General features: G+C 47.5%; 2 protein-coding genes across 13 annotated transcripts in view; one reads left to right on the top strand and one right to left on the bottom strand.

Annotated features, from left to right (window-relative positions):
* The window catches only part of WRN (WRN RecQ like helicase), a 49,121-nt gene extending 48,956 nt beyond the window's left edge, over positions 1–165 (bottom strand). For both annotated transcript variants that reach the window (XM_068941232.1, XM_068941225.1), the window contains exon 1: positions 123–165. The gene's annotated coding sequence lies outside the window, so the exon portion shown is untranslated. The remainder of the gene's footprint in view (positions 1–122) is intronic.
* Positions 166–276: 111 nt separating this feature from the next.
* The window catches only part of PURG (purine rich element binding protein G), a 40,370-nt gene continuing 17,204 nt past the window's right edge, over positions 277–23,442 (top strand). The window contains exons 1-3 of one of the 11 annotated variants that reach the window (XM_068941255.1): positions 277–352; positions 1,410–2,231; positions 20,965–21,091. In XM_068941255.1, the coding sequence (XP_068797356.1) occupies positions 1,423–2,231; positions 20,965–20,968 (813 nt within the window). In that variant the 5' untranslated portion in view covers positions 277–352; positions 1,410–1,422 and the 3' untranslated portion in view covers positions 20,969–21,091. Of the gene's footprint in view, positions 353–1,409; positions 22,069–23,442 lie in introns of those variants that run through there. The other 10 variants (XM_068941254.1, XM_068941251.1, XM_068941252.1 and 7 more) reach the window with 10 other exon arrangements.

Here is a 23,442-nt window from a genome sequence, read left to right as displayed (position 1 = left end):
CCCGAGGTGACGCGCATGCGCGGCTGCGGCGGCGGTGGGGGGGGCGGCCGCCGCCGCCGTTTGGCCGCGGGGCATTGTGGGCAGTGTAGTCGCGCGGTCCGGCGAGAGCCGGCGGCGCTCACCGCGCTGCTGCTGCCGCCGCCGCCGCCGCCGCCGCCGTCGTCGTCGTCGTCCGGGCCGGGCGGAGCCGGGCGGGGCCGGGTGGGGCGGGGCGGAGCGGGCGGCGGCGGCGGCGGCGCCCGGGGGGGGTGCGCGCGCGCGCCTGCCCGCGGCTCTGCGCGGCGGGGGGCGGCGGGGCCGCCGGCGGCGGCGGCTGAAGGGCAACGGCGGCGGCGGCGATGGGAGCTGTGGGGTGAGTGACCGCCCCGGGGGCGCGGGGCGGGGCGGGGGGGCAGTGGGGGGCAGGGGGGTGCGGTGGTTGGGGGGGCAGTGTTGGCAGATGGGGGGGGGATGGGGCTGCGGTGCCGGGGGCACTGGGGGGCAGGGGGTGGGGGTAGGGGGACACAGCGCGGGGATGGGGGGCAGGGGGTGCGGTGCTGGGGGACACAGCGCAGGGGATGGGGGGCAGGGGGTGGGGGGGCAGGGGGTGCGGTGCTGGGGGACACAGCGCAGGGGATGGGGGTGCAGGGGGCGCAGTGCTGGCAGGTGCTGGAGAAGGAGATGCAGCGCTGGGGACAGGGGAGCGACGCTGGAGGGGCTTGGGGGGCAGCCCCCCCAGGAAGGACGTGGATGGGTGGTGGAAAGGGAATGCAGTGCCCTGGGGAGGGCCCCTATAGCCCGGGGGCGCGGAGACGAGGGTTGCGGTGCTGAGCACCGGGGCTGCTGGACGGGTCCTTAGTGCCAGAGGGGACGGGGCTGGGGGGAGCACCAGAGGGGGAAGACAGCGGTGCAAAGGGTGGGGGGGCACGGCGAGGGGTGCTGGGCAGCAGAGGGTCGCCGGACCCATGGCACGAGGCTGGGGGCGCAGGGGGGAGAGGCCCAGCAGACAGAAGCCCCGAGGGGTCGCTCACGGCTCGCCGCACCCAGGCTGGGAGGCAGAGCCGGGGCGCTGGGAGCCAAGGGGGCTATGTCGGGGCAGCAGCCGGGGTCTCTGCCGGCCGCCGTGCTGGAAGGAGTTCACGGCAAACACCAGGAGCTGCTGCCCAGGGAGGGCAAGGCCTGCTCACGGTGGGGCTCTGGCTTGCGGGAGGGCGTCAGCGCCTGGGACGGGGAGCGGGGACTGCCGGGGCCAGCGGGGACAGCCGGAGCGCCTGGCATCCCTGCGCTGCGATGCTGCGTGTCGTGGCAGGAAGCGGGGATGCCGGCGTCTTTGCAGGGAGAGCCGCGCCGTGCGGAGCCGCGGCCAAGGCGCTGAGCAGGCCCCCAGTGCTGATGTTGTCATCCGTGTCTCTGTTATGTATTACTTCCAGCTGATTGGTAAAGATGGAAAGAGGGAGAGGAGGAGGAGGAAGGAACCTGGGAGGCTCGGGCCTGCACAGGAGCATTTATTCCCAGTCTCAGCAGCAGTACCACTACCCGGCCTCCTCTCAGGGGGGCTGCATGGAAATCCAGGAGCTGGCCTCCAAGAGGGTGGACATCCAGAAGAAGCGATTTTATCTGGATGTGAAGCAGAGCTCCCGAGGCCGCTTCCTGAAGATAGCGGAGGTCTGGATCGGAAGAGGCCGGCAAGACAACATCAGGAAAAGCAAGCTGACGCTCTCCTTGTCCGTGGCTGCCGAGCTGAAGGACTGTCTAGGGGACTTCATCGAGCACTACGCCCACCTGGGCCTGAAGGGCAGCCACGGCCACCGGCACGAGCACAGCAATGGCAAAGAGCAGCACCTGAGACGGCGGCAGCAGCACCCTCCGCCTTCGCCTCCGGTATCCGTGGGCTCTGAGGAGCACCCGCACAGCGTTCTCAAGACGGAGTACATCGAGCGGGACAACAGGAAGTATTACCTGGATCTGAAGGAGAATCAGCGAGGGCGCTTCTTACGCATTAGGCAAACCATGAGTCGAGGACCCGGCATGATCGGCTACTTTGGCCACAGTTTGGGGCAGGAACAGACTATCGTCCTTCCGGCGCAAGGGATGATCGAGTTCAGGGATGCTTTGGTCCAGCTGATTGAAGAGTACGGCGAGGGGGACATAGAGGACCGCCGAGGGGGAGGTGATGAGCCCCCGGAGCTCCCCGAGGGCACCTCCTTCCGAGTGGACAACAAGCGGTTCTACTTTGATGTGGGATCCAACAGGTATGGCATTTTTCTGAAGGTAAGTGAGGTGAGGCCACCGTACCGTAACACCATCACTGTTCCGTACAAAGCATGGACAAGGTTTGGGGAGAATTTTATCAAGTATGAAGAAGAGATGAGGAGGATTTACAACAGCCATAAAGAAAAAAGAATGGATGTCAGAGGGGACAGTGGTGAAGAGCAAGAGGGTCTCGAATAGAGTGCATTGAACTGACCGTCTGGCAAAATTAAAAGAAAGGGGGGGGAGCAGAAATTGGTGAGAGGGACTGGTCTAAAGTAATTTGAAGTTGCCCCATTCTTTTTTTGTAAAAGTCCTTTTCGGGTAGTTACTACTAACTCCAGTACATAATATTGCAGGAGTCTGGTTATCATGTTAAATTACACTCAAAACATCTCTGTGTTTCTTATGAAATACCAGCCTCCCAAGTCTGTATGAGTCAGCTGCTTCAAGCGTGGAAGACTATGGAAGTACGTGTATCAGCACAAAAAAAAAGCCTGACATTCTGACCTTTAAATTGTCTAGATAAGGCTTGTGTTGCACTTCAACACAGTACAAAAAACCTCATACGGAAATGTATCGGTTTCTGCTTAGGACAGATGTTCTGGAAATGAATTCTGTCTGGGCTTAGTCGAAAGGCTGGAAAGCTCAGCCATAGGGCAGTTAGTAAAACCGCCAACTTCATATTAACTGCTCACACGTGTATGAGGAGAGGTAGATGTTTTGAAATTGGTATCTGCTGGTTACTCAATTTGAAATGATATTCTATATGGGTAAAATCTTCATAACTGGTCAGACCTTTATAATGTGCTGGTGAAGGATGGAAGACTTGTTATTTAATTTTGCGGTTTTGAGCTGACCAAAATAACCAGAGTATCCCATGATCGCAAAGCTGTGCTTGAGTTCTAAACCTTCTGAATTAATGGCAACGAATAGTAATCCATCCTTCATCTACGTGTTCTGCCCTTGTGAGGCTGATGGTTTTTTAATGCATTTCTCAAAATTTCAAAAGATATTTTTATACTAGGGGTGTTATGGGTTCCAGCAAGCGGCTGCGAAGCAGGTGTCGAATGATTGCTGTGATTGAGATTCCAGGGTTCTCTCCCAAACGGGAGATGAATGCGGTGGTGATGTTAAAAGTGTGAAGAAAACATCTGGGCATTTTTCTCCTCCTTCTGTGAGAAAGACCTTTGGGGGGTTTGGTGCACCATTTGATTCATATAAAAATGCATCTCGATCATATTTATCCGGAGTACATTTTCAGTGCCGTAGTTAGGTTTGCTGTCATGTTGATTTTACAGATGTTATTATTACAAGGTAATATTCATGCCCTACGGTCGCCTCCTTCCCACCCTGTCAAAGCTGGGGCTATAATCAAGCGAGCTGATACCTGATTGCCTACTAGTAGGTCTGCAAAGTCCCACTGAAGACGGTCAGTCTCTGTAATGTAAATTTTACAGGTGTCCCCTTTTGCAATATAAATCCTCTACTTGGAGAGAAAATGTGTAGAATTACCTGTTTAGGAGGCTTGCGGAAGGTTTTTCAAAATTCCTTGGCATGTCTTAAAAACCAAATGTGTGTCATTTAAGGGACTTTCTCAGCTGTTGGGGGACCAGTTCTCTTCCTTCTGAAATCAATGGGAGTATGATTGAGCTCCAGGTACTTTAAGTCATGTGTTGCCTACCTTTAAGATGTTTTTTTACGTATGCATTACTTTATCGAATCAGATATTTATAACCACGTGAATTGTTTTTTACAGAGTGGCCTTGTGTGCGTGTGGACCAGATATTTTCTGATCCAACCATTACATGTTCCTTTTAATCTGTTTAGAAACAAATTTACCTGCAACCAAACCGTTGCTCACTCTTAGTTTGAACCCACCTGCACGCTGCCTGGCCACGCTAAATCCGAATGCTATTCTCTGTTATATCATTTACCATAACAAGAAAGGTTGGGGATGCGGGGGTGGGAACTAAGAGAATAATCTGGACTTTAGTTTAGGTTCTAAAAGTAGTCCATTTGTTTTAACTTTAAAAAAAAAATGAAAAAAAATGAAAAAAAAAAAAAAAAAGCTTGCACCAAAGTCACCAAAGAACCTTTAGGAAAATGTTACGGTTGTGACAGGAAGTAAGAAAGTTAATTTCACTGTTTTAGGTGATATCCCCTTTATGTAAAACCACATATAGCAGTTACCACAAACAAGCGTTTGGCTCAGTGGGTCAAAACTACCATCCGTTTACACGTAGATTGTTCTTTCGGGTACTTTTCAAACGATATCAGAGGTTTCTCATTCCACTACTTGAACTGCTAGCAGACCATGATGAATCAGCTGGAGGTTATATGGGTCCTGGTTCATTTTGGCTTGTAGGGCTTCGATCCCAATGTTTTTAGCAAGTCAAACATACCATTAAAATAAATTTCTTCCGTATCCTTGGTATGAAACCAGAGTTTCGCGAATGAGTCGTTGACGCATAAGTTAGCGTATCGCTGACTGCTGCTGCCCGTCACAGTGCCTGGAGCAAAGAGTAACTTAGCAGAGGTTCCAACCAGCGGGAGCCATGAATGTACAAACTTTTTACGCGTGCTTTCCCTTTCACGTTCCTGTGTGGCATTCCCCCCCTACAAACTTGACATCTTCCAGTCAAAACTGACCGTTTGCCTCGAAGAATAGTAAAAGCTCCTATGTTGGAATTTGCCTAAGTTACGTGCGTGTTGTGAGTAATCATGCATTCCATGTGTTCCTTTAGAGTTAATGAAGAAAGTACTTGCTACGGGCAAGGTGATTAAAAAGGTATATTTTCTTTACAGGTTAAAAAAAAAAAAAAGATGCAAAATGGCTTTCGTTATTGCTGTCCGCCTGCCATTTTGACTAGTGGGTAGCTAAATGCAGTCTGGCTGCATCTTAGTTAAACTGAGATCAGCATCTGCTTAAACCGTTTTTTAAAACTCCTTTTCCTGTGTTCTTTAATTGGCCTTCTAATTGCATTAGATTATTGTAAATATGGCCCAGGAAATCGGTATCTGCTGGCTACTGGGTAGGGCTCAATTCTGGTCCGCGGGTATTCCATAGGGTTAACTAATGCATTTACTCTCCCCAAGCGGGTTGCACCTTAGTATCCGAAACTGGATCGGGATCTTTGAGTTAATAGCCGACTACCGATGGGTAAACCACAAGTGACGGGTTTCCACGGAAATGTAAAGCACTGGTGTTTGCAAATGTTGTCATTCGAGGATAATAACAGACTAACTCAAAATGTAGCAATGCAAGATTGTACCGGTTAGATTTGGAAACGGGTTCCTCATTATTTTTGGCAGTGCGTTTTCAACTTTTGAGGGCAGCAATAACGTAGGCTGCTTGTGCACAGAAGGGCCCGCCGTAATGCTTAGGAGTGCTGAATTCCTAATGCATTTTAACTTTTCATTCTTTCTGCCCTAAAACTGCCATGTCCCTTAAACTTGAGAAAACACAAGCTTATTTGCACTAGAAAGAACGGCCAAAAACAATTCTAGGAGGACAGGGTGAAGAGCACCAGTCTGAACCTCTTTTTCTCATGAGAGAATTTCATATTTAAGCCCTCACCTCTGTTGCAAAATTGTATGGTCCAGGCAGAAAGTCTGTCAGTTCAATAATTAAATCATAATGCACTTTATATTGTGTAAATAATAGGAGCACATTTCTGCTACTGGTCTGGTAGGGGGTGCTTCGGCAATGTAGTCTAAGAAAGACGTCGTCTCCTGCATGCACGTGTCTGTTAGAGATCTATTGTAGTTGCTTGGTCCGGTTCCATTCGTATGTTAGAGAAGGACAGGCACCGTACTAAAATCCAATCAAGTCACCAAGAGTCGGGTTTTTATTTTTGAATTTTCGGAGCTGCTGAGCATCCACAGCTCTGGGCAGCCTTTGCTGCCGCTGCGGATCCTCAGGACCTCTGTACATCAGGCCCCAAACGTTTACGTTGAGATTTAAGCATGTGCTTTTTACGCGTGATCTTGACAAAGCTGCGTTCGGTCGCTCTGTGCTACTTGGCTTTCTCCGCTGTTGGCACAGAAGCTCTCGCCGGCCCTGGGAAGTTTATTCCGGGTGCAAGGGACCGCGTGGGCTTCTCCTGGGTTGCAGGGCGACAGTTGGCCTTGACTCCAGCCCGTTTAGCATAAGCTTTCTTTCTCGTTAAAGTACTATCACAGGAGAGCGCTCGGGAAGAGGCGGAAAGCTTTCTGCTCTGCCGTGGCAAGGCTCACCCACGGGAGGTCCCAAAAGCGGTGACCGCGTAGACTGTCCCACTTGACGAAATGTAAAAAAAGTGACAGAACGTTGCCGGGAGGTCCAGCCCCGGCCGTGCCGAAGCCCCAGCCTTGCTCTTGCACTGGGGAGAGGCTTGTTCTTGAGCAGCGAGAGGTAAAAACTCTGACCCGTAGCCTGGGTGCCTCTTTTGGATACGTCTCCGTGACGCACGCGGTGTACTTTACCCAGAAAGAAGCTGTGGTGGTATTGGCAATCTGCTCTTTGTCATAAATGTTTTATATGTATTCAATATATAAAAATTCATGTTTACATATAGGCATTAATATATTTATGTGTGTATGTTGTACCTTGTAGTAGCTCGTAGCGAAATAATCTACTTATCTCAAGAACACAGTCTAAAGATGGGGCATAAAAGGCAGTTTCTCCTGCTCCGGGTTTGGATAAACGCGTTATCTCACTGAGAGCTGTTCGCGTGGTGTTTATCATGGCCCTTTTAAGATTTCTGCTTTTGAGTGCTTTCACCTGTTCGGTTTTCAGTGAAGTTGCAAGGGAAAAAGCAGCTGAAAAAAGGAAAATCGCGTACTTCATGGCGTTGTCGGGTCAAACCAAGAGCTGTGCTTAACTGACAGCTGCATGTACTGCAGGCCACATTTTAAAATCCCCTAACTCTGCAAGCCTGTAGTACAACAGTTCATAAAATCCCAAACATGCTGTTAGTGTTACAGAACTGGCCTTTATGCAAAAAAACAAGCAATTCCCAAAATCAATGTTGGCATACTTTATTTCTGCTACAGACATCTTAGTCTGATGGCTGCATCATTTTTCCCCCACGGCCTGTTCAAGTGACCTAAACTCATGGGGCAAAGAGTTGGTAGCAGTTGGGAAGCCTTCTGCTCAGTGGACTTACAGCCCTTTTATGCAAAAGCATAGTATTTTTGTAGCAGAAAAGGGTTTATTATTGTGTGTTTTTATTGTGGAGATCTAAATGAATTAATAAGCAGGTTTTAGCTCCACTGCGTTCATACCTTTTTGCTGTCCATACCATACATATGTATGTACAATTTATAAAAATGATTCTTAAAGAAAAGTATACCTTCCTTTTAATTGTCTATGCTGTTTCCTCCAAAATTAAAATGACCTTTTTTTTAAATTACTTATTTGTTGTGATATTTAAAATTCTCCTTTCCCCTGCTGCCACTCCCTTCCTTATAAATAAAGGTCATATTTGAAATAAGTAGTTTATCCAAATAAGAGTGAAAATATGGACTACACTTAACATATCGTACCATATCATAAACTACTTCCATTTTAGTTCTCTTTGTGGATGAATTCAGCAGAAATCTTGGAAAGATCACAATAACACAGCTAAGGATTTAGCAGTTTGTGTCCAATACCTGGGCGAGCATATTCCCGTTTGCAAACACAAGTGAAATTGTAGTCCAACAGCCTTTGCTGAAATAAATAATATTATTGGAGTTAAACGTAGCGACACAAACACTTGCGTTGCGGTCCAATGTATCTAGCGCTGCTTTACGTCCAAATTTTCCCAGATATGCTGTCTTTTTTTTCCCCCCATAGGTTTTGTGCGTGTGGGAGAAAAAAGGGAATGTGGCCGTTCCCTGAGAAGTCCAGGTAGGAGCTGTCTGACATTAGGAAGCTCAGACATGTGGCTCGCACACCCCGTCCCGTCTGAGATTTCCCCTGGAGGGAAACATTTCAGAGCCTGAAACGATTCAATAATTCTTCTGCAGGCTTGGCCCTTAGGCCTCATCCTGTTGGATGGGCACTTTGGCAACAGATTTAAGCCGGTGTCCGTATACGAGTGGATGCCGCAGTATGCACAAGTTATTTCTCTGTTGTTTTTCCGTAGGTTTGTCTATAGGGCATAGTCTCTATTCAGCAATGGCTATAGTAGTCTCTTTGGTTGACCCCATCGTTCTTTCATTTTCGTCTGGAGTTGTTAAAATTTCTCTGCGTGGCTGCAAAAACAAAACCAAGCAAGTCTGAGTATCTGGAGAAACGTAGGATTTATCTGTTACACTATTGTGTTCTTTATAGACATGAAACTATGGTTTTGTGAACTTTCTTTGTTTCCCTCTACATCCTAAGTGCTTGTAGTTTGTTATCTCTTAGTCTGTCGGTGCTGTGAAAGCACAGCTGCCGCCGTCCTTTATAGTAACTGTCTTGCCTAAAACAACTGAATTCTGTAGTGATCACAGGAAAAAGCCCCTGCTGGGGGGACAAGGTGCTTCTGGACTCAGGCATTTTGAAAAAGCTACAGCCAGCTCTTACTGCTATATCTCTTCAAAGTGTGCAGAAGCTTCAATAGGCTGACACCATTTTTGGAAGGTCATTTTGGTGCTAGCAGCTGTCATTGTAATAGAATTGTTCTTCCTAATGTTGTGTCGCACCCATGTTCAGTTCCCCACCTGTATTGCAATAGAGGCAACAATATTTATTACATTAAAATTCAGGAACTCCCCACGGGGCCACCTATTCCATGGTAGGTACAGATATCTTGAATGGTTTGCACGTAAATTGAGCATAGCTGTAGTGGCATGCAAAACAAAACACTCACGGCCAAAATGATGCGTTTTCAGTGAAATTCCAGCTGATGAAATGGGGCAGGTGACCAAATTGTACGATAGCTTTTCTCTGCGATGCTTGAAAGCATGCTCTTATGGAGAAATGCTGGCCCTATGAAAGCAGCTGTTTGGCTGAGTTTTGGCAGATTTTCACTCTGAATCTTCTAGCGATTTGCAGTCGGAGCCATGCATCTCCTTTGCAGGCCCAGCAAACTCCTTCGATGCCTGGCTGGAAAAGCTCGTCGGCCACGGCTTCTAATAATAACAAAAATACTTTCTTGCCTGGCTACACATCACGTTTGTGTTCTTCCGTAGAGATATATTGCCTTTTTTTTTTTTTTTTTAATACTAGCAAAAGTCGTAGATGGCATTGATTAAAAACTGGTTTTCCAAAAATGTCAGATTTTAGCACTTTGCCGTTGTTTTGGCATTTCTGCCGTTAATGCAGTTGGATCGTTCCTTCCACGTGCTGAGGCATCATATTAAACATAAACCCCAAGCCTGCTGCATCTTTTATGTATGTTAAATTCTGGAATTTTATACACTGGAGTTCCTTTCTGGCTTTTTCCTGTTTGCTGTACATGTTTTGTGTTTGCATTGTACGCAGAGGTCCTGGCCTGGGGCACCCACTGGGGTGCCTGGGCACCACCCCAATACCACTATCATTAATGACACCCCGCTTCCCCTTCCTCTTTGACAGGCTACCTCTAAATGCTTGAAGGGGCAAACAAGAATTGCCAACTCTGAAAGTAGCCACTTTAAACGCTTTGCAGAGACATACTCTGTCTTTTAGACATCCCAGACCTACCCTAGGTACTAGTAGTCAACAGGGAAGGATAGCAGCTCCTGCATTGTAGATGTTGGTTAGAAATACTGCCAGTCAAATTGGTCTCTTAATCACTGTGGGGCAAATCCATCCTGTAGGCAGAAGGACTTTGTGTCTAGCTGTTTCTTAATCTCAATAATTTACCGTCGGTGGATTAATCTGAGAAAAAGATCACCCTTCATGTCAGTTGACTGAAGGCAGCTAAGGCTTTCTGCCCAGCCCCGCTAAGCACAGTGCTGATGTACCATCTCTGGATTTATATATGTAGGCACACAAATTAGCATAGAGGGGAGAGAGGAATATTAAATATATATATACAGGTATATAGATGTATCTATATATACTAAAAAATAGTAATCTTTTTCCTGTTTCCAATAGGTCCTTCCCTTTTGATACGTTAAAATTTTTAAATGTCGTCTTTTCCGTTTTCTACATGGGATACGTCCAACGTGCAATATGAGCAGGGAGAAAGATCTCATAAGCAATATCAGCCGAGTATGCTATTAACACTAAACCTCTCCAAGCTGCGTGCAATAGACTCTCCATCTGAAAACAGCAGAGAGGCTGCGGGGTAAAGGCACGGGTTAACCGCTGGCTCCTGCGCGTGTCCCCACCTGGCCGTGTTTTTAGTGCACGCTGTTGGCAAGGCGCAGCGGGAGCGGAGGGAGTAAGAGCAGAGCGAAGCGCTTCCCGCTGGGGTAGAGTACGGGAAAGGGAGCGGGGGGAGAGCAGCCAGGGCACGACTCGCGCTCCGGGGAGCTGCGGAGCGTGGCGACTGGTATCGGTGATGCCGGCAGTCGGTCGCACCGTCGGTACTGGAAGGTATTTTCCCGCAGAACGGGGCAGAGCGCTCAAATCCCAACGCCCCTCGCAGGGTCTCCTGCCGCTTTGGGGCACGTCTGTCCAGCAGTAGCGCACTGCTGCCGGACAGTCAGCTAGTCCAAGCCCGTGCGGTACCACGGGCTTGAAGCGTTTAGTCTTGCCGATAAATCCCATCAGGGTCAAGTCGGTCCATGGGATGGAAATGCTGCTTTTTCACTTTGCTTTTTGCAAGACTCAAGTAGCTTTACGTTTACTTTGCTGGAGGAGACGTAGGCTTGCACAGGGTGCGTGCTGCAGCTTAGGGGAGCATACAAGGGTTGGTTGCCTGTTAGTTTGCTCCCGCGTCTCGATGTATGCATGATTATTTTGTGTGTTTTTCACAGGAACCCTTCTCCACTCGCTGCTCCGCCTGCCTAATGCTCCAGAAACTGGTTGGGGCTATGTAACGGAGGGCCACTTTATCTGTAGGGCAGCTGCTCTTTTTCGCTGCAGAAGAGGAAAGGTGTGGTGAAAGCTGGAGGGGATTAGAGGGAAAGAAAGGATGGCTCCTGGTGAAAGCAGCTTTCAAGACAAAAATTCTGTGCCTGGCTTTGCAAAAGGGTTTGTGTCATTGTTAACAAGACACTTTGCAGGCGATCACCCCATACATAGTCTTTTTTTTTCTGGGCACCGGTGTCAGTACTCTGAGGTGTGATTTGCAGAAGCGGTCAATATTAGCAGCTGTTGAAAGCTGCACTTTGAACAAGCAAAGTGCTATATAATTGCAAGTACTGTGGAAAACCCATCCACATCTGAAGCCGGGCCCTCCTGATAACGGAAACTGCCTAATTTTGGCTTTGTTCTGCCTGTGCTTGTGTTCCCCACTGAGCAGAAAGGGCAAATGATACCTCCCTGCCTCAAAGGGGTGTGATAAAGGTAAGTTCCTTTGGCTTTGCAGTCTGTGAGTTGATCTGGTACTGATCAATACTGATCATCTCCAGAAGCAAAGGAAGAAGAAAAAATTCTCTGAGGGATGTACTGAGTAGATATTCATGCGGCGTTTGGAAGGTACACATAGGTTAAGCTTGGATTACGTGCAGAATGGTGAATGAAAAAGAAACCTATATGCTGGAGGAGAAGGGAAAGTTGTAAGAGAGAGCGTAATTAAACTCTCTATGCGTATGTCCAAAGGTTGGAATTAAAGTCACTCATAGTCCTTAATTCTGCCAGTTCCTGACTTGATTGCTCAGTTTTCCGGCTTTTTTTTCTCCGCCATTTTGTATGAAACTACATTGGCATGCTGTCTTGTCACAAAAAACGCTGGGTTGTTAAGTAGTTTTGATTTGCTGGTGCTGAACAGAGCCTCTCCTTTGCCTCAGACTTCCCTTATCTTCCACAAGACCACGAGAAGTCCAAGGGCGAGGAGGGTGAGAGGATGTTTTAGAAGCTGTATTAAAATAGGGCTGGCAGGGCCATCAGCTGTGTTCCCCCATTGAAAGGTGGGACTGGCTAAGCCAGGCCATTTCTCACCCCGATTTTCAACCCAGCTGGCACTGGGCAGTCTGCAGAAAGTTGAAAGAAAGTAATTCAGTTGACACTAAACTTAAAACTGCTATTTGATGGTCCTAACCTATGATAGTATGTTTCAGGGTCCACACAGCAAAGAGCATCTATATTTTTTTCCAAGTTAAACAATTGATCAAATCAGCTTTCTAAGATCTCCAATGATGGATATTCAGAGCCTACTGTTAGATGCTTTTCCTCCTGTTGAGCCCATATTTCGCTTGCTACCATCTAAGTCTGTTGCTTTTTGTCTTACAGGCGTGCTCTGGGAGAGGAGATCTGGAAACAGTTTGTTCTCTTCCTTATTGCAGTGCTTTTACATAATCGAAGACTGTTCTTGGGTCTCTCCTGCGTCCTTTCCTAAACATATACAAAGCCTTCCGCCAAGGGTAATTTTTAGCTGTCATCTTGTTCTTGTTGCTTTCTCTAGACTCTTTCTGATGAGTCCATCTCCTTCCTGAATCCGAAGTTATGGAATCCAAAACTGGGAAAAGTACCTTCGCTGCAATCCTGCCAGGCTTGAGTAGAAGGACTGCAAACAACACAAGGGCCTGTACACCTAAAATGCTGATTTTTTGTGACGGCACGCTGTTGACTCATGCACAGTTTGTAACTGTGTCTTCCCAGCTCCTCTTTGGTAGAAACTGCTGCCGAAACAGTCATTTCTTGCTCTATGTCTGTACAGAGGCTTCTTTCAGCTTTACCCCAGAAGCTTGCATTCATCCTGAGTGAGTTGCAGTTTATCTCTTTCCAGATTATTTCTTGAGTTTGTCAAGATCAGTCTCGATTCTCATCCCATCCCTCTGTGCTTCCAGTCCTGCCCAGGTATGTGCCATCTGCGAGTTAAATAATTCATACCCCTTATCGAATCATTGAGTCAGACAGGGAAGAGTGCAGTACGCAGGGCAGACCTCTTCAGCACCTCACTTGATGAAGCCTACCAGATCGACTGTAATGCTAATTAAGTAGACTAATTACAGAAGTCATAACCACTTCCTCCTTGAGGCTGTGATTTTTTCCAGTCGCTGACTTCTGTTTCTCCATGCTTTTTCCAAGTAGGCCATACAGAACCTAAACAGTAGTTCTTGCCCTTTTTTAATAGTTTTAGAATATCCATACTATTAAAATACCGCAGTACAAATTTTGCACAAAGCTTTGTGATATACATCTTTTTTTGTACATGGTAGGGCAGCAGAACACCATCTAACATTTATGCCTTTGCCTCCTAAGTAGGACATAGCAGAATAGCCCGTCAACAGGCGTTCTCCTAAATATTAAAGTTATTTTTATTGGTTTATATGGATTGTTTTAGTGGTCATGCCCTTACTATCTGTCGGCTCTCCTTTTTAGGCACCCACAGTCTTGGCTTAGCCATGAGTGTCTGATGTAGAGAAAAAAATGTGTTCTTGTAAATCAGCCTTTCCAAATCCTGGTAAGGTAGAAAACTGGCCATAATCTAACTGGCCAAAGAAAGGATATTGGATGAACTATGATGTTCATCAAGCATGTTTCCTCTAGCATAAACGGGATATCTGTTTAAGCACAAACATAAAGACTGCATCTAGTGATGTTATAAGCTCCATGGGCCGATTGATTTTGAAATGGAGGCTTTCCCTTGTATCCCCAAATCTTCAAGGATCATTACATAAAGGTACAAAGATTATTTTTGTCATGCAGTAATTTAAATAGTCAACCAAAATACTTGCATGAACTTTATTAGTGCCAATTATGTTTTAGTCTAAATTGGCACTTGTCTGTGCTCTTTCTGCTGCCCTTTTTCCTCTCCTGCCATCCCTATTTGTGTTTGTGTTCTGTCTTTCCCTCCTCCCGTTACTTCGGCGGGTTTGATTTTCTGCGGCATCATTTCTGCCTTGCTGCCGGTTGTTTCGTACAAGTTGGGATCTCGAGGTTAAACCTGGCCAGCGCTCAAATTTCATTTTTCTGATGGAAAAGGTATGACTGTGAGTTTTCTGGCTTTTGCCTGTCAAGAGTTTTTAACTTGCTGCAAGTCATCTTATGTTCTCAAGCATGACAAACTGCAACTATTTTAAATGGGGAATAGCATTGTCCTCAGCGGGTGAAATCCTGTTTCTTTTTGCAAGTCAGCAAGACTCTAAACATTGGCGTACACTCGCATCTTCTACCTGAGCTGTTCCTGCTCCCTCCAGATAAGTTTTAGGCACCTCTTTGTATTTCCTGGGTGGGGAGCTATGTATTTTACTGTACAGAAAGTGTTTCGTGTATCCTGTCATAACGTAGTTGTGTCGCCGTCTCTTTCCCAGCCGTGCTGCAAGCAGTGCCCACCCAGTGGTGCGTGATAACTGACTGAAGAGCTCTGGGTTTGCATTTTTTTCCAAGTCCCGGAAGCTTCAGCCACATTGAAAGTTAATTGGATTTTCCTTAGTAAGGTTTTTATTGCAAGGTGATCTGACAGTTTGGTGCAGCTATAACTATAAAGAAGTTCCTCCTATTCTATGCAGGTTCTCACCCGGCTCTAATCACTTGACACATATATCCGAGCGCTTTCCAGAAGTGCGGTTAAGCGTATGACTAACATCTGTCACACAGCAGTTGTTCTTTCTTTCATCCCCTTCCTAGAGGGAAGACTGACTGTGCCAGTGTAGTCCTGGCATTTGTAACATAACTTAATTATCCATGCTGTTTGGCGTTAATGTCGTGAAGGGCGAGCTGCAGCCCATCTCGTGCAAGCAGCGGCAGACCCCGATGACTCCCCGCCGCGGGAGCAGACCAGACAGCTGGCTCGCGGGTGGCCACGTTTTGCCTTTGGCACCGAAGGCTTCCGCTCTGCCAGAAGAGAGAGTTCCTGCTGTGACTGGAACCAGCTCAAAACCATGGCAAAGGGCAGTGTGGAGGGGTGTCCACATCGCGATACTTTAGATGTCTGATTTGACTCCCCCCAGTCAGCCTTCCGAGGCACCTAAATCACGTGTGCTGTTAGTTGGCCTTTGTGAACAGCCCCCAAAGCCTCGCTAAGACCGAGGTGGTTGACCAAAAATAGCTTTGGCAGCTGGGCTCTATCCAGTTCTTCCCTGCCTTTGATGTCCCAAGCTCAGCAAAGCCCAAGATCTCTCTCTAAACAGTTACTACCTGATGTAAAAAAATCATCCCCCAAACGATGGGAAACATAAGGCCAGAAGCAGCGTAGAGGCTCGGGAGGAGGGCAAGTAATGAAGCAGGACTGGCTCGCGGGTTGGGCTGTGCTCTTGGTGCGTGCCACAGGCTAGTGCTGAACTTTGTGCAGGATTTTTGTTTTCCTTTTGAGGGACTTGAAGGAGAACAGTTTTGTGGCTGGATTTGGAGACTCCTCCCAAGCATGAGGAGCAGCTCTCTGAAAAAGGTAGTACCAGCGAGCAGGGATTGGCACCTTGGTCTGCTCGGAAGTGGGAACTAGCCTGTTGCTGTCGAATGGCAGAAGGTACAGGACGGGAATGGGGAAGGTCTTGAAAATGAAGATAGCGACGTGCCAGAGCAAGCTTTTGCTTCTGGTGTCAGGCCAGTAAAAGCCTCTAAAGATCAACTTTGAGCTGTTTCAAATGGCGTGATGCCATTTTCGGATAACAAGTCTTCTGTTTCTGGGCAAAGCCCCCCCAGGTCATTTCTTTGGACCGTAACCTCCTTGCGGTTGTTGCTGCCTGCTGCACTCGCAGCGCCCCTAGCCCAGGGTCGGAAACGGCCGCCCAAGGCATCTCCTCTAGGCATCTCCTCTAGGCTCCTATCAGGCAGCGTCACCCATCTCAAACCCTCGGTGCAAGCTCACCTCTTGTCCACAGAGCTTCATAGCATCCTTTAAGAGAAAATGATGTTGACAGGAGCTGGCCTCTTTAAGAGAATGTGTTTTCCTTCCAGTAGTGCTAATCTCAAAGGCTAAAGGAAGCAGTTGCTGTTGGGTCCCCTTCTCCTTTCCATGTGTCTGAGGACAGCAGCGCTGGCGTTCCAGAAAGCCCTCAGGTCGCAGAATTCGTTGTGATCTCTGAGTCCAGTACTCCTTGAGAAAGTTTTTTATACGTGTTGGCTAAAAACTGATCCGGCCTCATTCCCTCCTGAAATTTCACAGATTGTTTCCAATATGTTTTTCCATAAAGTCGGAGTATCTCCTAAAATTTGCTGACATTCTTTTATAAGACCTTAATACTGCAAACCAGCTCTAACAGGCTGGGCAGATGGCATCTTGTCATCTTCTTTACTTTTTAATCTACGCTCACGTCAAATACATTTCCAGTCACGTCTGTTCCTCTTGTCCTGGTCTTTACTGATAATTGCTTGACTCCTACAAGGTACAGCAATATCATTTTGTCCCCCAGTTTTCATGAGGCCTGAAGGAATTTTCAAGTAACACGCTTGTGCTATTTCATCGAGAACACAACGAGCAGGAAGCTTTTAAAATTAGAAGTTGTGGCTCGTGGCCGAGTCAGCCATTGTCATGTAAAAAGAGCGAGCGTGGCGTGTAGAGAAAATCATTTCAGCCAAGCGTACAGCAAGTGCTGTATTAGAATACTTAGCAGAAGTTGTGTTGTGCTACAGTGTGTAAGGATTCATGCGTGAACGTGAAAATAATCTGTAAAGAGGGCTTGAAATAATTCCTAGGCTTCCACTTGTCCTTTCGTTTGCCCACTGGGAAGGACATCCTGAGATCCGAGGGCAGAGGGTTCTTCTGGGGATCCGAACCCCGAGCTGTCGTGCTGGGCACCGGCTTTCGTAGCCCAGCCCTGCCCCAGCACTTGGGGCCCTTTCTTCATCTTCCACCTGCGAAGGTAATTGCAGGTCAGTTCCTGCACCACTAATTCTGGATGTGGGGCAAAAAAAGGACGTGCCTTTCTGGCAGATGGGCTCTCCTCTTGTCCCCTGCAGGCTTTGGGGGTGTTCCTCCTTCCTACAGGTCCAAGGCTTCCCTGTTGTAACGAGACTTTTCTGGATTCTCACATAGCTTGTAGTTACCTTCCATCCCTCGTATTTTAGTTGCTCCCTGTTCTCAAGAAGCAGCTGAGCGAAACTGCAGCAGTTATCCCCGTAAAGAACTACAGTCTCATTTTCATGTTACTGCTGGATGCAGGTTGCCCACAGCACAGCAGAAGCACTGAGCTAGGCTTTCAGATTCAGGACGGCAGTGCCACCTCCATTCATATCTCGGGAGATGTTTTTGTTTTGGGAGAAGCTAAAGTTTCGGTTCTTCAGAAGATGACAATCTAGCCCCTTGCTCTGCTAGCTGGAAGATCTCTCTGGTGGCCAGAAGCTGCCATGGAAATAAAGTCTGCAGCCTTGTGTAAAAATCTTAGTCATAAAATTATGGATTGTTGCAGTAAAAATACACAGAAGCAACCATTTACAGTTGCTGTGTATCGAATGAAACTCGACGTGCAGTCAGCAGATGTATTTCTGTTTGCAATGCATCCACGATAATTACTTTCTTTTTTTCTTACAGATTTGTGAATACTCCCAAGATTTTTATAGCAATGATCAAAACAGATATTTGCAGCAGAACTGAACCGCCTCTGAGGACAGTCTGTTCGTTGAGGTGCCAGTAAACTCTGGCGCTCGGCTGCCGCCAATTTTAGAAGAGCTTTTCCCAAGCCAGGGCTGCAGCAGGGCTGAGCTGCCATGGTCCTGGCGAAAGCGTGGCTTGGGATCCGTGCAGTTACCTGTGCGTGGGTAGGGTCTCCTGAGGAAAAAGCTGTGAAGGGCTGTTTGAAGGCACGTATCCTGTATCATCTGCCACAGCATTAGCCCTGGAATATCCAAGATATGCTGCTTGCTTTTCTTCTCTCTTCACCTTTTGTGGTGGGTCGGGGTTATCCCAGTGTGCTGTTTAGACCGAGCACTGCTTCCAAGCAGTTGCGCGTTTCCTGTATTCTTGATTGCATATGCAACTGCCACAAAACTGCCTCCCTTTGAATTTCTTCCAAACCTTATACTCGCTGTGATAATCGATATCAGCGTGACAGATGCGGAAGTGCTCAGCGCTCTGGCATAGTTTAACTGTACATGTTGCGTGGCCCAGATTGCAGATCATCGTTTTGTCCAGCTATCTGGAAAATATAGTAGTATGTGGAGATGACCGGAGGATATACATCACAACACAGCTTGCAATGAAAAAGCACTTTCTTATCTCGGAGACCCGGTGGCAGGAGGGTTGCTAGGGCTGGCTGTCGGGTTCCTCTAAGCTCCGGTGCTTTGCAGGTTTGCAATGGTAAGTGCTAGGGGAGGAACTAAATGCAAGGCCCAGTGCTTAAGCTTTGGTTGACTAAAGCAATTGCATGTTTCTAGCTTCTAAATGCTCACTGGAAAGTGAATTTTGTCAAATGGTGTCAATATTTAACACATCCATCTCCCGAATCATCAAAAATTCTTACCTTAAAGTCCTTTAAAGCCTTAGCACGTCTCCTGTTGATGTGATCACTTTTCTTCCTCTCTGAGATATAAAAGGTCGGGGAGATGAAGCCTTTTGCTGAACCATTCCCAAATGTTGTTTGAACTTTACTGTAGTTAGTGGTGAACTGTTACAGTTGAAGAAACTCTCTTCGGATGTCTGCCTGCAGGCTCAGAGCTCATGCTTCTAGTCCAGAAATTTTAGACTACATTTTTATATTAACCTCTAAATACTGTAGATAGCATTTTTAATTTGAGCATTTAATTATACCCATAACCACGTAACGTGTTTTTATTCTCATTCCTGGAAACAACTAATAGCCTTGGTTCCCTCTTTCCTTGTGCTTTTGCTAACTGCTGCAGCCAATAAGTCGTGTAGGACACAAAGATACATGGTTGGCGTTATTTTTTTTATTTATTTTTTTCCCCAGCAGCTGTTTTCCTCTCTGTCTCTTCGGTATGCTTCAGCCTTAACCATTCCCATTGCTAAAGGCATCCTGTTCTGCAGCAGTCACGTGCCTGTGCAGCTATCGCATGGACGTTGGGGGTTTGGGAGATGTTAACTGTAAACGGAGGCAGGTTCTTGTCGCGTTTTGGGTCACGCGGCAGCAAAACAGTGGTTATTCAGCCGCACAGTGGTTCCAGCTCATCCCTTCTGTGCTCGTTCTCATGTCGAGCCGGGTTGCACAAATCAGTTACCCAGGGCAGATTTGATCATGGACTAAGTGTAAGCGAGCTGGCTGCGAGCTGGTATCAGGTAGTGTGCAACGTCTTGCTTGTAGTCAGCGTAAAACAGCTTCCCCAGGGAGGAGCGTTACTGCGTGTGCTACAAGTACTGCTTGGAGCTTAGACTCCTGCTTCTCACCGCAGCTGGATGTTGTGGCTGGATCCTTTGTTATGTGCAACCTTAATTTTGTTTCATTTTTGTTTCCTTGAATGCAGAAATAGGCTGTAGCCTGGAAGTGCACATCTTAAGCTAAACATTGCCAGGATTTCATTGTCCTCAGGACATTGAAATTAGCTGCAGAATAACTGGAGTCACCTTTCTGCGCGCGTAACTGTGAGTCCCTTCCGCATCAGTTTGTACAACAACCCACGGGAGTGGTGTGAGTTAGTAAATCCAGGTATGTGGCATGAGCATTTTGGGGGTGTCAGGAAGGGCTCTCATACCCCTGTGGCCCCCCTGATTATGTTGTCACTGCCTGAGCCTCAGCATGGCACCGCGAAGGCTCTGCCCGCAGAGGAGATGAGTGCCCTGGCCCGTCTGAGCTCCCGTTGTGGCAGTGCCTGGCGATCCAGGGAGCCACCAGGACAAAGGACGATCAGGGACTGCCTGCGGGACCCGGCTCAAAGCGGCAGCGAGGGGAAAGCGTTCCCGCTGCCCTCTGAAAACGTAAAGGACAAGAAGGGGCTGGAGGAGGAGCTGGGCTGTACCTTCACGAGAGATTTCCCCTCATCTACAGCTTTTGGGGGGCTTCTCTGCCACTATCCCTGTTGTTGTTAACTGGGACAAAAGGCAAGAGGCAACTGATCCTGAAATCCAGCATTGCATCAACCTGGTGAGCTAAGAGCAGCCACAAAGACCCAGGAGGCCCTGAGTCACAGCCATCTGGATAGAGAAACCTGAGCTAGGCAAGGGATCGCTTCCCACATGTATTGCAAATCACGATATCACTACACAGGGAAGACAAAAACAACTCTCTTCTGGGTACTGCAAGAGCCCAACTGTTTTAACCTTCCTTGGCTGTCTCGTGGGATTTTCATTCTTTCCTGGTACTCAAGAAAAGCATCTGCTCCGGAGAGCGTACAGACTTTTCTGTCCTTTGGAGCTGAACGTGCCAACATACAGTCAGCATGTAAGCTTGCTGCATCCCATGTGCTCGATAGCATTTTCTGCTTACACCAGCACAGCCATTCCTCAGCTCTGTCTTAGCTTTGAGCTAAGAAGCGATAAGTTTCTTCTAGCTATCTATCTTGTAAGAAGAGGAGGTGCTGGAGTAATCCAACAAACATATTAACGCATGTTGTCAGCTTTTAGCTATGCATGGGTTGTGGGAGCTGTTGGTCAAGACACGTTGCAGAGACTTGTTTAAAAAACAGCCTAAAACTGCCCTGCTGTCTTGTTTATTTTGCAGTGTATGTTTTATGCTGGTAGGTGGGTGTCCCAAGGAAACTCGCACCCCACAGTGGAGGTGTCCGTTTAGTCCTTCCTGCAGCAGCAGAAGCAAACTGCGGTTTAACCTGTTGCTTTTCTGAACAAACCTCCTTTCTACTCTTAGGAGACAGCCTCTAAAGTCAGGATAACCTCCAGAGGTGTGCTTATTCCTTTTTAGATGATCCGCAGTGTCACAAGGTTTCAACAGCAGGCGCAGCTCCTGAAAACTGCTGCCATTTCCAGGCTGACCAAAGAATGGGAAAGGACTGCAGTTCCACGCCTGGCAAAGAAACGGTCATTTTTGCTGGCTCATCTCTAACGGAGCAACAGGAGCTCAGGTTTAAAAGATGACATGTCCAAAGTATTTCTGCAAGCCCCTGAAAAACAGATACAGAAAGTCACAGGAACAGGCCTTTGAAACACAAGCAAGAGGTAAGAGTGAAGGCTGAGCCATGGCTTGCACTTCATGGACCCTTCTGGAGAGCACGCCAGCTCTCCGGGGGAGGACTGGGCTGCTGCCTGTGTTGTCTGTCTCTAAACTTACTTCTGAGATACACTCCTAAGTGCTCTCCAGCAGAGATATGCTGTTTCCTTACCCGTTCTGTACTGCAGGAGAAAAGCCTGAACTGGGAGATCTTGACAACGTGAAGTGTGGAGAACGCAGTGGATCTCCCTCCATAGGGCTACTTTTCACTCAATGTTCACAAATTTCAGTGACGTATAAAGCGCAACCTTGTCCATGCACTGCTCTTTGCTTTTAGGCTCTAATGAATTTTAACTTTGCATAGTGAAGCACTTGCTCACAAGCAGTGCATTTCCGTTTTAAAATAGAGGAAAATCAAAGAAGAATCTTCATTAAAATGCCACTAAAACGCTTGTTTTCAGAGCCTGCAAGGTGCGCTGGAACAACACCCGGGGCAAGTTTGCACTGCAGCTTTTGAGCACCGAGGTGAGTATAGTAAATGCAGTGAAAGCCATGCTGGCACACGGGGCTCTTTGTCCAAGCTGAGACCCTTGAACTGTCGCAGTATGCCCTGCAGTAGTCCTCTCTGGTTGTTTGAGACCTGTGCCAACCTCTTCTTCGCCATGCTGGGGAGGCCGTAGATGCTGTGCAAAAGAGGACAAGCAAGAGGATAAGCACGGGATATTTTTCACTTGCTCCAGGCTCCTCCAGTCTTTCAGTCTTCCAAGAGCGTGTTTTGCTGTCATTCTTGCAAATACTCAGGCTGCAGTTCTCCTGTCCAACTCACCAGTCAAAGTCTTGGCAAACTGAGCAGTCCAGGTAAGCTGCGTGACGGAACACCATGAGGCAAAATGGTACCAGTTTCAGAAAATGCGACTCCCAGGGAAATTTTGGCTTGAGGTAGCAGGAGCATATGGTTTTCTAAATTCGTTCCCAGAGGGGCTTCACTTCAACCTCACACCAAAGGTTTCCCAGCTTTCTAGCCAAGCAGTTCATTTTCTAAAACAAGAGAAATCAGCAGTTTTGTGCTAGCAATGCTTGGAGTTATCTTTTACCAGTGAAGGAATCCTCTCCGTCTCGTTCGAATTTTGCATAAATGCAGAAACTACTGTGTAAGAAGAGTTGTAATATTGAGACAGGGGAGATCAGAACACAGCATTCCTCTGGATATAGTTTGATGCAATTTTGAGCTACTTACAGAAGATTGGCTGAAAGGTAAACTGATTAGGGCAAAAAAAAAAAAAAAAAGCTGTGCTATTAAACTATGTTAGTGATTCCTTAGTTTGGAATAGCTTTTTCACGATCTCAGACATCTAGGACAGATGCGCATATTTTTCATGTCAGAATGAAGGTGCAACTAGCCAGCAGCTCTTGTGTTTGCAAAGCCGGCGTCCTGCTATGAATCTCATCTCAGTCCGTTGACTGCAGAGCCCTCTGACTTTGACCTTCCTGTGTACAAGTTGCACCCCGGGTACATGTGATAAATGCCAAGGCGGGTATGGTGTGGAGAGCTGTGCTTTGGGAGCCGTTGGCCAGCTGTTGATCGCCAGCTGTTGTAAAGGATGCTGCGGCGTTTTGTGCAGCAGAAAAACTGATTCTTGATTCCTGGTTGGATTTCAGGTTAGGGGATTGTTTTCTGCCAAGCTAAACTCCCCCCCACAGTTTCAGCTGTACGTTGCTCCCTTTCTATTCCAGCGGCACCATTATGCACTGGTCATCAGCTGCTGCATTTAATCTCAGAAGCTGTAGTTGGTAGCAAGCAAAGTGATCTCCATATAACCTCTGTCTTACTCATAAGCGTGCATTATGAAGCTTAACCGATGGTAATAAAATGTTTCGCTTTCAACATGCAGTCCCTGTGGTCCAATGTTCCCGTTATTACAGAAGCGCAATGTATTAGAATTATTCTGCTGCCCCCAAGTTTCTCAGGAACGTGTCTCGTAATGTTGGGTGCAGGCATCAACTTCTAGGAGTGCATGTGAATATCCTGGTAGGACTAGGTAACGCTGAGCAGCCGTAAAGTGATATTTTATCTTTTTGGCCTCAGAAAAGTAACTGCAAATGCTCCAAACGGCGTTGTTCTTTGGCAAAGGCTGGTATCTTCACGGCCGAGACGCAGGCACTGACACGGGCGGACGTGCTAAGGCTCTTGGTATCTCCCTTGCTTGTGACCCGCTCTGGCAGGTTTCAGTC

This window comes from Struthio camelus, chromosome 4 (assembly GCF_040807025.1).
Source record: "Struthio camelus isolate bStrCam1 chromosome 4, bStrCam1.hap1, whole genome shotgun sequence".
NCBI classification, from domain to species: Eukaryota; Metazoa; Chordata; class Aves; order Struthioniformes; family Struthionidae; genus Struthio; species Struthio camelus.
Note: the sequence above shows the minus strand (reverse complement) of the source record. Positions and strands in the feature narration are given on the sequence as shown.